This window comes from Leptidea sinapis, chromosome 2 (assembly GCF_905404315.1).
Source record: "Leptidea sinapis chromosome 2, ilLepSina1.1, whole genome shotgun sequence".
Classification (NCBI taxonomy): Eukaryota; Metazoa; Arthropoda; class Insecta; order Lepidoptera; family Pieridae; genus Leptidea; species Leptidea sinapis.
Window position 1 is genome coordinate 28,720,797 of NC_066266.1, and position 12,951 is coordinate 28,733,747.

The following is a 12,951-nucleotide window of genomic DNA, read 5'->3' on the forward strand; positions in this document are numbered from 1 at the left end:
CTTTCCCGTTATTTATAAGTAATAATAGCTTCTTGATATTAGTTATATAATGTATGTATGAAGGCAGATTCAAGTGTTGTTTGTATAAATAATTGCAAAAGCAAGGTTGCTGCTTTTGAGCTTCACATGATATTTCTTTCTAAAACATTTTCTCATCAATAATTGGATGTAGCTATTGAAAAACATTCCAAGCCACAAACATCACATTTTAAGGAATTTGTGTTTAGAGTTTAATAAATATCAGTGTATTACATACACATGGGTTGTGCTACTAAGTAGTAGCACATAACATCATTTAGAGTGACAGTAAGGCTGCCATTTTTTGTCAGTTCTTTTAGATGAATCAAGTGACCAGCTTTGTGTTCTTAACACAATTTCGACATGATTGTGGTTTGGACCTTTTTCTGGAATTACATCCAATTGTTTGAATTGAAACAATTTTGTAAACTGATAAAAACTACTGATAATATAATGTAAGAAGTTTATTTATCGTTAGAACACACAAATCTCTGGATCTACCAGTTATATAAATAGTTCTTAATATATGTTATTGATAATTACATTAATGAGGTAATAGTATAGACTAGAAGTAAACAACAAATCTCAGCGAGCCTGAAATAATAATTTTGTGCAGAAAGAAGAATTAGTAATACTATGTAAATACAATGTTCAACAAAAATAATAATCCTTATGACATCTTAAAAAAAATCCAATAGGTATTTTATTACAAAAATATTATTTGCAGATGGAACCAAAGGGCCTGCCTAGTATACTTTTGAGAAAAGTGACACACAGTATATTATAAACAGCAAAATTAAATTGAGCTGCAATAAACTATTTTAATTTCAATTGAATAATAAAAATAAACCATGTTTTTAAAGGTTAGTTGGAGAAAAAATGCAATATTCTCAAATAATGTTTAATATATAATATAATATATAAAGTTCATAGAGAGTATGAAGCAAATTTGACTGTTTAAGTTCTGTTAGTCCTTGATATTAACTTAAATTTCATTTGTGGTGCATGCTATTGTCAGTGGTGAACACCTACCACCAAATGGAACTTGTTCTTGCCCTATTGGATAGGTGACAAAATTTTTAATACTGTGATAAAATACTTTATACATTTCTGTGAAAATTACAAGTATAAAAAGGTTTTGATGAACATAAAACCTAATTATCTACAAAATAACATAAGCAAGTCGGTATTACACCCAGGATGAGTATTTCATAATCAAATGTCCATTTTAAAGCTAAATAGGGCTACAAAAAAAGATATATTTCTATGTGTGGAGGTGTACACAGCTCATGGAAAAGAGTTAGTGGCACAAAAGTTGGTTCTCTTGCCTTTTAACCAGGGACAAGATTGGGCCCTCACATGCCATATATTATATATACTTTGCACTCTTAGTTTCTTTTACAGTAGTAGCACAAAGTGGCGAGTTGCTATATGAGACAATAGCCGGTGAAGACTTATCTAGTTTTTTCCAGAACTATTAATATTCTGGCTACACATATATTCACTCATAGTACCTTCATAAACATTTCTTTCATGTTCTGATGAACTGAAGATTCCGTCAAATTCCAAGCAAGATTGCATTGTTCTCTCGGTGTGTCTTTTCTTATGACGCTGTAGAGCTTTAGTTGTACCATAGTTGTTACCACAAACATCGCACTGGTGCGGCCTTTCTCCTGTATGCTGAGAATAATGTAATTCCAACTGAGATGAGAAAAGAAATGTTTTGTTGCATACTGTGCACATGAAAGGTTTGTTTCCTGTGTGTCTTTTCATGTGTCTCAATAAGTTACTTGGATCGGCAAAAGGTTCATGACACACCTCACAAGGAAATGGTTTTTCACCAGTGTGTGTTCGGTAATGTCTTGTAAGTTCACAAGGCCGAAGGAATGCTTTATTACAGATATCACATGTATTTAATTTCTTATCTCTAAATGACTTATTATCTTTTAATTGAGCACTATGTTTTGATTCCTCTCTATTGTGGGTTTTTCTATGTTTTCTTAACGCATAAGAGGATTTCAAAGTAGTATTGCAAACATTACATGTGAATGTGGCACTAACAGAATGTCCTTTGACATGTACATTTAAATTACTTTGATGACGGAAAAATTTGTTACAAACTTTACAGTGATAAGGTTTTTCTCCAGAGTGTTTTCTATAATGTCTAGTTAGTTCACATGGTCTACTGAAAGATTGACCGCACACATTACAACGATGTAACAAGTTTTTTGTTCGTTTATATCTCGCTAAAGGTTCGTAATCGCTGTCGGTGTCATGATTTGATTCAATTACAAAGGAATCGTCACTTTCAACACTAGAATTTTCGTCGAATTGACTTGAATATAATTCACGTCCATGTACTTCAATGTCGCTCGTATGTGTATTAGTATGTGTCTTTAATTCCTGAAATGATGCAAAACGTTTGTCGCACTCATCACAGCAATAGGGTTTGACTTCGGCATCTATTATCAGCATCAATTTATTAGAGTTCGCTGATGTCTGAACACATAAATTATCATGAATGCGGTGTTTTTGAGAAAAAGACATAATTTTACTCTTTTTCTTTCATTGCTTCTCAGAGAATAATATAATAATTACTTTCTAGTTCATAAACCAAAGTGGGAAAAAGACAAAAGTGAATCTAATTTACTGATTGAGTGTATGCAGTATTGTCTATCTCTAACGAACTAAGCGTAAATATGCGTAGGTTACTCCAAAGAGTATAATAATATATAGGGAAAAGAGAGCCCTCTCTACGCGAGCTGTCTATTTGAAGACTAGCGCCATATGGAAATTGGCCCCAAAATAACTATATACAAATAATAAGCTCGAAATTATAAAATTAATTTTTAATGTTGTAACGCAATTAAATAACTAACTCTACTTTTTAATGTAGATATTGCAATTTTTTACCATGTTGAAATTGCGCGTAAAGTTAGTTATTTAATTTTGCCACAACATAGAAAATAAAGGATAGGATTGAGTAGTGTTGGTATGAGTAATTGAGGTAATTGGGAGGGAGAAATAAAAAGCAATGTTTGCATATTTTTTTTATTATTATAATATTTATGTTTATCATAATATTGTTGGGCAGCTGTTTTTGTTTCATCTACCATCACATCTGCTATTTATATAATATGCTTTTCTATATATTTTATTAGGTATATCTGTTTTTAAGATCCCAGTTAATATATTTTGAATGTCATGAAAGCAATTTTCTAATTCTTGATTTGGATAACATAACCATTTTTTATTATTGTATTCTTTTGCTTTTATATAATCATTGTTATTTCTATCATTTTTGGGTTTTTTGATGCTTGCAACTGCATACTTAAAATAATTGAGCTGGTTTCTTAAATTTCATAGCAAAATGTTGAAACACATTGCTGCTGGACAAATCTTCAGCACCTTTAAACCTTGCTTTGAAAGATTGTCCTTTTTTTCGCAAGCGCGATATTTCTACTTGCTTGATCTTTGTGCGCTGTGGAGCCATTAGATCTGTGAAAGAATGTTTCATTTAGAAATTGTATAGTAGATTCAGTCTTAAAATCTATATATTATTTATTTATTTATTACAGCTTTGATATTACAATGACTAAATAAAATAATGGTCCCACAAAACCATCTTGATGGTTTGTCTGTGGAATCTGAGCTATCTTAATTATAACATTTATTAACTTAAATAGATGTATATTTATGGAGATTTATTTATAAACGTGGAGGTGAAAATTTTTAAACAATATTATTTAACATTGCTAAGGACTCTTATTATTTAAATGTTGATATATAATGTGTCCAGATTGTCAATATAATATTTTTTTAACATATTTTTAAACTTTATTTTATTAGGTTCGTGTCTTATATCGGCTGGTAAACTATTTAATATATATGGGATTCTCTTTTTTAATGTTCTGTCTCCGTAATAATTATTAACTCTAGGTACTTCATATTTACCATCAGATGTAGACCTTATCTGGTGAGCATGACATACCAGGGTTGGACTACGCTCTTGATTGCCACGGTGGTGTAGTGCAAGTAAATATTAAATTTTTAAGGTAATTGGTAGTATTCTACATACCTTGAATAATTTTTTATAGTTATCTTTACACATCTCTTTTGTTTTGTTGTCTACAAGTAGTTTTAAAAATCTAATCTGAAACAATTCTAATTTGTTTATGTTTGTTTTAAAAGTTAACCCATAGCAATCAAGAGCATAACTCATTATAGAATCTACCATCGATATATACAGGCATTTTAATGTGCTTAGAGGAACTTTAAAACTAAGGTGGTAGAATTTGCCTAGGAGTATTCTTAATTTCTCACATAGATAATCGACATGAGGAGACCATGAAAAATTATTATCTAATCTAGGTATTTAATATGATTATTGATGGTTAATAGAAATTCATTAAAATGTTTTTTTAAAGATCGAATGTTTACATGAATTATATTGAGGTCTTTATTGCTGTTAAATGAGTTGAACCATTCTTTTATGTTATTTACACAGACATAGTTATTACTTACTATGAAAGTTAATAAATTCTATGTTGTCTAGTGGTGTGAATTTTATGAATAATTTATTCCAAATACACTAATAATAGGTATGTAAAATAAAGATAAACTGACTGATGTAACCGTTAGCAGGCTGTAATGTTTACTCACTCACTTTATTCACAGATCACGAATGAATCACTTATGAAGTTCACCGATGTCACTTTCTGATAAAACGATCTGGATAAGAATCCAGATCGTTTTATCTCCTTCTGATTTCTTTATTAGTATTTTCCCGTTTGCCACCCATATGTATTTGTATATTCCACGTAATTTCGTCTTTGTGTTCCATAGTAAAGTACGCGTAGTTTTAGTTAAGTTTTCGTTAATAAAAATTTTATTATTAAGGGTTCCTCCCGTAATCATATTGCTTGTTATTTCTGCCAAACAACGACGCTGAGCCAGCCTCATGTCACGAGATACAGTCCCAGATGTTTTGAAGGCAACAATAATAGATGCCGGCTTACCGCCGGGTTTCGTTTGGCGTGTTCTCCTTGTCGACTCGATGTCCACACAGCTGACATTCATTGTTTCACCGATCTTGGAGACTACTTTCTCAACATCCTCGTTGGGTAACTGCTCGATACCTACAATCTCAATATTGTGTTTAAGCGAGGATTGTGGTCCAATTCATGTACTTTTTGTTCCAGAGCTATGTTGGATTTTTCCAAGTAGACACACTTGTTGTTTAAGCTGAGTATATTCTTTTCTGACTTGATTATTTTCTGTTTTGATTGCTCGTGCTCAGCCAGCAAGTTGTCGTACTTTTCAGATAAGACACTCATGCTTTTATTGATCATTTCCAGTTGTTTATTCAATTGCGGAAGAGAACTGACCTTTTTTTGTATATCTTTAAGGATTTGACTAAGATTTTGATTTTCTTCATCTGTGTCTTCGTTGTCAGATCCGTCATCATTAATACAGTTGTTACAATGAAGTCTTATTCTTCCCATCTTTAAGTCTGCAGCAAGCCCTTTAACACAGCCTCTATGAAATGTTCCTCCACAGGGACCTTGACAGACGAAGTGAGATCTTCTATTCGATAACACTTTTTTACACATCTGACACTCCATATTTATTACGATAATGTGTTTAAACTTGAACGATCGCGATCGCGGAGCCGTCCGGCAGTGCACGCGTGTTATCCGATCGGCGCGCGATGCGTCACTGATATATTTAAAAATGAATTGCTGTTCGTTAGTCTTGCTGAAACTCTAAAATGGCTGGATCGATTTGGCTAATTTTAGTCTTGAATTTTTTGTGGAAGTCCATTAAAGGTTTTGATAAGAAGAAGATTTAATATGTACAGCACGACGTCTGTCGGGTCAGCTAGTAATGAATAAAAATATATTCAAAATTTAATTCCCACATGGACATTAGCTGTTCTCAATCCTATCAGGTACCAATGCAGCCTTCATCAAAAAAGACATTTGGCTAAATAGTCTTATGTCACGTCATGCATTAATCTGCTGTTACAAAATTACTGTCACATTTATGGTTAATGCTTGTTAAATAAAGACCTTTCAAATTTCTTATTATGTTTAATTTCTTATGTGTGTTGTAATATTACATCAAAGCCCGCAATCATCAGGTGTGCTACTCCCTAACTTTGCTGACTCACATACTACAAAATAAATTTATTTATTTATTTATTATATATTAGGAGATTCAACAGCTTTCATAACATTACAAAACAATCTTAATAGTCATAGCTAGCCATTTATAGAATCCTACGTGTATATAATTGGATAGTTACATATGTGTGCGATACACCAGCCCATAATCCAACATACCTACAGCCAATATTATATATAAACTAGATACACTATAATACAATTAGCACAATATATGTGAACATAATATGCATACCATTTACAACTCCTATAACATTACCATAAATTATCAACTAACTTGTATAACATTATCCAATACTACCTAATCAAAAAAATCCCTGTTCAGTAGCCGTCTCGCCGTTGCCACACTTGTGTTGAATAGATCAATGTTTATGTACTTAGAGGTTTCATTGAACTTATTGCCTGCCCTTACTAAAAATGCATTTTGCCTATAGTTTGTTCTCACTTGCGGTATATTTATTAGAGGATTAAATCTAATAGGTTTGGGTACATTTAGTTTAAGTTTTTCTATTAGTTCCGGACAGTCCACCCTATTGGAAGCTATTTGCAACAAATATGTAATGTCCGCGATATCCCGTCTAGCAGAGAGTGGAAGTATGTGCATGCGCTGGCATAAGTTGCGGTACTCTTCAGAACTATAGGGAATGCGCAAACGGAAACATAAGTATTTAATGAATTTCACCTGGATTTTTTCAATTCTATCAATATTGATATTATATCGCGGATTCCAGACTTGTGATGCGTATTCCAATATACTGCGGACAAAAGAACAGTAAAGCAACTTATAAGTTTTGGCATGCTTAAACTCAGCAGAGCTTCTTAAGACGAACCCTAATGACTTCGAAGCCTTTGACACAATGTTATCTATGTGATCATTAAATGATAGCTTATAATCATGTATTACACCTAGATCACTAATTTTTAAACATTTATTTAAACACTGATTCTTCAGGTAGTAGTCTACAGATATTTGTTTTGGTTTCCTAGAAAACGAAACAACAAAACATTTGTCTGGATTTAGGTCAAGTTTGTTCATAAGACAGTAACTGTCTAGGCGTGCTAAGTCAGATTGAAGCTTTAACGCATCGGTGGCACTTTTAATGCATCTAAAAATCTTCATGTCATCAGCGAAGCAAAGCAAGCGAGAGTAAAGGAAACAGGACGCTATATCGTTGACAAAAATTGCAAAAAGCAACGGACCAAGAAGAGATCCTTGGGGAACCCCACTAGGAACCAGAATCCAACTGGATGTGTAATTACTAATAACTACAGCCTGTGACCTTCGCTCAATGTACGACGAAAACCATCGGTGCAAGTCTCCCCTTATTCCTATGTTGTACAACTTTGTTAATAGGATTGTATGGTCAATTTTATCGAAGGCTTTCGTGTAGTCCGTATAAATTACGTCTACTTGGCCCCCCGAGTCCATAGATTCCGAGATGAATTCATTTAGTAGCAGTAAATTGGACACAGTAGATCGACCACGCAGAAAGCCATGCTGGGTGTAATGAAATGAGTTCCTAAGAGCGGTATATACTTGATTATATATCACTCTTTCAAATATTTTCGCGATAATGCATAATTTCGAGATAGGTCGATAATTATTGACCTCCATCCTAGATCCTTTTTTATGCACTGGCGTGATAAATGCCGATTTCCAAATTGGCGGCATTATGGCACTACTAAGTGATTTTTTGAATAATAGTGCAATAGGTATGGCTAGAGTTTCGGCACAATTAATTAAATTATTCTCCGCTTCTTTCTTGTCACATCCTTGTTTAGGAGAGCGAGTTCCTCCGACCACCATGGTAAAGAGATTTTTGTCTTACCTGCCTTCAAAGGAATACTGGCCTTGGAGCTCCTAGTAATACACTCTTTTATCTTTACAGAAATATCTTCCAATTGTTCTTTGGACACGACTTTACATATTTCAGTAGCGTTGATGTTATTTTCTGCTAAAAATGGGTTCACTTTTTCAGTAAAAATGTCCCAATTTGCCTTCTTGGTATTGTAAAGTCGTGTAGTCCTTCGAATATTTATCCCTTTCTCAATTTGGAGGCGGATTTGAAACAGAATGGTATTGTGATCAGAACTCGTCATTCCTTGATCTATTTTCCAGTCTTCTAATAGTCCGAGCATTTCAGTTGAACAGGCTGTTAGATCGACATAGCTGCTGTACCTTATATTGCCCCGTATAGTATCAAAAGTTGGTATGTCTCCATTATTTAATACCTGAAGATCAAGTTCCTCGAGAGTACCGGACATCTCTAAACCTCTTAAGTCATTTAAAGTGCTGCCCCACCAGGTATTTTTTGCGTTGGAATCTCCCCCCACAATAACCTTTCTGGGCCACACTTTTTCCAATATGTTTCTTAGTTGACCTAGATATGGCTCAATAGGTTGATTCGGTTCGAAGTAGAAGGAAACTACAGCGATTTCCCAGGTTTGTTTTTTTCAAATCCTCACAACAGCGATGTTGTGTGTTGTGAGTTCTGGGCATTGTATTATGTCGAGATCTTCTTGAAAAACTACCACAGCCGCTTTGATAATCTCTGTACCGTCATCTTCGCTCTGGTATATTCGCGCACCTCTGTAGTTCTTTATCCATCGAATCCTACCCACGTAAGGCTCCTGGACTAAAGCAAAAGCGAGCTTTCGCTTGGTGGCCTCAATCATAAGTTCGGCTGTAGCCAGTTCTTTCCTCTGGAGATTGACCTGGGCTACTGCATATCTTCTGAAGGGTTTAGATGAGGCTTTGGTACTGCTGCGCGCCATTTTGTTGGTGTAAAATTGGTCCCCAAGATTTCTGTTGCACATGAGTTGGTTGTCAACTTTGTTAGAGTCCAATACGCCTTTAGCAGTACGCTATTTTAGACCGAGCCAATGCATCCCACTTTTTGCGTACCGGGCACTCGTCGCTGAAGGCATTGTGCTCGGCTTTTGGGAGCCCAGCCTGCAGTTACAGCAAGATGGGGTCTCACCTGTGCTCCATCGCAGGAATTCATCTTTTTTATGAGGTCCTCCGCAATGGCAACATTTTTCAATGTTTACCTCACAGTATCTTCTAGTATGACCGTATCCCAAGCATATCGAGCATTGAACTAGCGGTGTGAAGTCATTCACTGCTACTTTTTGTAGGTCTATGTGAACTGACCCCACCGCTGTCACTCTCTCCCATACTTGTGGTGACACTCTTGCTATTATATGACAAGCATGAGGATTTCTGGTTTTCCGTCTAAACCTGATTTCAAACCTTTTATCTTGCTCGTCTAGGCCGTTAAAGAGGCTTCGGTTCTGGTTAACCAGGGCTTTTTTGATATCCTCGTCCTTGTTATAATTTAGGACATTTCTAATAATTAGGAGGGGATCGTGGTTCTTAGCATCTTCCACTGTCAATCTATCTTTTGCTGCCTTCAATCTCTCTTTTACCATTTCCCTGTCCTCTTTTGTTTTGCACCCTATTATGACCTTGCGATCTTTTCCTTTTCTAACTTTATCTACCTTAACCCATCCCTCGTTAGCATCCACCGTGTCCCGGATGTCTTGAAGCACTTTATCTGTTGCCGTCACAACGACCGAATGAAGGGCTTCTCGTTCCGCCGGCATACTTCTAGTATTACCAGATGTAATGCTTGCATAGGATGCGTTGGTAGAGGCAGCGATCTTCTCTAGGTACGCTGCCTGCCGTTCAAGGGTCTGGTTTAGGTGTGTCACCTTTTCGGTGCTTTCTATCATAATATTACGGTGCTTATCTAGTGTGGAGAGGAGATGGGAGAAAATTTCTTTGCTATTTTCTCCTTTTTTGGCCGCTTTTTCAGCCAGGGGCTTTTCATGTTCGGCCTCTTTAACCAGTTGATATAACCGTTCTATAGCACTCCAGACTTCTTGTTTTATGTCTGTTTTTAAGTTTCTCGAGTTGTTGAGATTTAGTTTAGCCCGGTTTAGGCACGCTCTGGCCTCAGCAATTCTGTTGGGGTATATATATATAGCAGTCTCCGTACTTATCTTCGTTACCTCAGTAGCAGCACTACTCGCAGTTGGTCTTCCTTCAGAATCTTCCCGCTTTTTTGGTGGCGCTTTGGGTGCTACAGTAGGGCCTCTGTTGGTTACTGGTGATTTTGCCACTAGGAATCTTATTCCTCCACTCTCCCATTCCCCTATGCTTGTCCGGACCTTTGATGATCCTGTTGCATTAGACATTCCTGGAGACTCAGGCGGCAGTGGTGTGTGGTAACCAAACATGTTTTGTTATGTGGGTACTATTAAGTTGCGTGGAGGTAGCGTCAATGTAACTAAATTGTGTATAATAACTATTTGTAACTAAATAGTAAAGAATAGCCACGATTTGTAAAAGTTATATATTGCTGTGGCTATTAGTCTTGTATATGTTGGAGTTTATGATTATAGCAATGTAGTAACCACCTTTTGTAAAAGTTTTATATTCTTCGTGGTTATTAGTTGCAGTCAATCTAGGTCAAGTCTAAAATAGTATAATATCCCGATCAATTTTTAAGTCACTTAATAATAAAAATATGAAATACTCCAAAATACAGAGCCACTTTGGCCAAGTCTAATGTAATACTCAAGTAATCTAAGTTTAATACATAACCATTGCCAGCAAACTAAGCAATTTATACAAGAAAATAAGAAAAAAAAATAGGTAAAAAAACAGACTTATACTTCTTATTATTCTATTTTTTTTTACATTATTATCTTATTTCTAGGCACACAATCTTATATTCCTAAGGGTTTGTATAAAGATCCCTATAATTGAATATAGGGAACCTTTCTATACTCTTACGACTACTTATTTCTAACAATATCATAAATTAACCTACATATACAGTGTTATACAACTTACCTTTAAATTAACATATACAGATATTTTTTTTATACAAAATTATACTTTATAAAATATTTACATACTATATCTTAACCTTAAAGTTATTGAAAATTTATTTTATATATTTTATAAATATTTTATACTGTACTAATTTATACAATATACACAAGACAAAGAGACACAATATGCTGAGAAATTTTAGTACATATACAGAAAAGATTTAAAAAAAAAACAAAATAAAATTTATGAAGTATTTTCAATGATATGAAGGTTTCGTGGGGAGATGATTAGGGTAGGGAAATATTTTTTGTTAGGGGGGGGGGGGGGGGGGGGGTAGCTAAGGGAGATGGCAATTAGTCTGTTAGTTGTGGCGGGAGGTTCAAGGTTCAAGGTTAGTGAGGATATCGGGTACCTGTGGTGTTGTTCCGCGTCTGATGTTTGTCGGATCTATTTAAAGTTTTCTTATCAGTGGTGCGAAGTATTGAAAGTGACGGCTGTCAGTTGTCACTGCCGCTCGACCTGTCTCAAAACCGCGTGGCACCGCGTGGCTGCTTCTCCCATACAATGACGACAAGGTTATGGGATGCACCTTTATCTTTTAATATCTCCGCAATCCAACGGCCGATTTTATTTAAACTTAGGTCAGTAGCTAGGTATTGATCAGCGCTACAGGAATTAGTGCTGCGTTTCTTGATCATTGCAGCGGCGACTCGGGGCAGTGGACTCAAAGTCCAGACCCTGTATCTATGGAGCGCGCTGCACAAAACTTTCACAAACACTAATCCTGGTGAATTGTAGGCTAACACAACACTGTACGAAATTTCAAGCTGCTACGATCACTTTTTACCACTTTTTTAGATTTTTAACACGGAGCGATATGTGGACGACGCAATGATTTGGTGAAATGTCGGTTAGGTTAGGTTAGGTTAGTTTTTTTTTTGATTCTCACACCTCTGGCACCACATTCATTCCAGTTCTCGCGTTTGCTACTGCTCGTACTTTCATTCCTCATCCTATTTCTTCTTCCATCCATCTCTATATAATGATTTGAACTTAGACTAATATTTACATTTCAACTTATCTAATATATGGACATTATTGATTGAAACAACATTTGTCTTAAGCTTATTCTTACATAATATCAATTTATCTATTTAATAACCTTTATGTTACATTTTATTTATGCTTATTACTTTATCTACAATCTCTCTACAATACCTTAAAAACTTGTTCCTAATCTTATCGTCCTCCATTACTATACAAATACTTTCCTGATTTAACCCTATACCTATTTCCACCTCTAATTCCGCTCTAACTTTACCATAGATTGGGCACTTTGTTAATACATGTACAACTGTTTCATCTTTATCTACATCACAGATGCATGATGGGCTGTCCTTCCGCTTAAATCGATTTAAGTATTGTGAGAACCCACCATGTCCCGTAAACAACTGTACAAGAACCGGGTCCAGCTTTGTTTTCTTTAGTATTCGGAATGCGTTCTGGACATTCGGAAAGAATATCCTTGTTACTGAGGCTGTTTCTCCTCCTTGGTACCTGCTGGCCCACTCTTTTACTGTGCCCACTCTTATTTCCTTCTTAACGCTAGCTATGGGGTACCTATCATACTCAGGCTTCACTTTTAGTAACAGGGCAGCGTCCTTGGCCAGCTCATCAGCTCTCTCGTTTCCCTCCAACCCCGCATGCGCCTTGACCCAAAATAATTTTACTATTTTGTTCCGAATTACGATCTTTTTTAAATTCTCGAGCGTTTTTACCAGGCCAGGGGATGGAGGGAAACTCCACTCACCACCGTTTCCAGTGCAGAACGAGAGTCACTGTAGATGTTTGCGATGGCCACCTTACTTTTCAGTATGTGCTCTGTAGCATTTAGAAGTGCCAATA

At 35.5% G+C, this 12,951-nt stretch overlaps 1 protein-coding gene and 1 pseudogene across 1 annotated transcript; both read right to left on the reverse strand.

Moving 5' to 3' along the window:
- Positions 1-905: 905 nt before the first annotated feature.
- LOC126974934 (oocyte zinc finger protein XlCOF6.1-like) lies at positions 906-2,709 on the reverse strand. The gene has a single exon (XM_050822688.1). The coding sequence runs from the start codon at positions 2,563-2,565 to the stop codon at positions 1,477-1,479; it is 1,089 nt and encodes a 362-aa protein (XP_050678645.1). The 5' UTR covers positions 2,566-2,709; the 3' UTR covers positions 906-1,476.
- A 1,998-nt stretch (positions 2,710-4,707) lies between these two features.
- On the reverse strand, positions 4,708-5,522 carry LOC126974499 (uncharacterized; annotated as a pseudogene).
- Between the last annotated feature and the right edge of the window lie 7,429 nt (positions 5,523-12,951).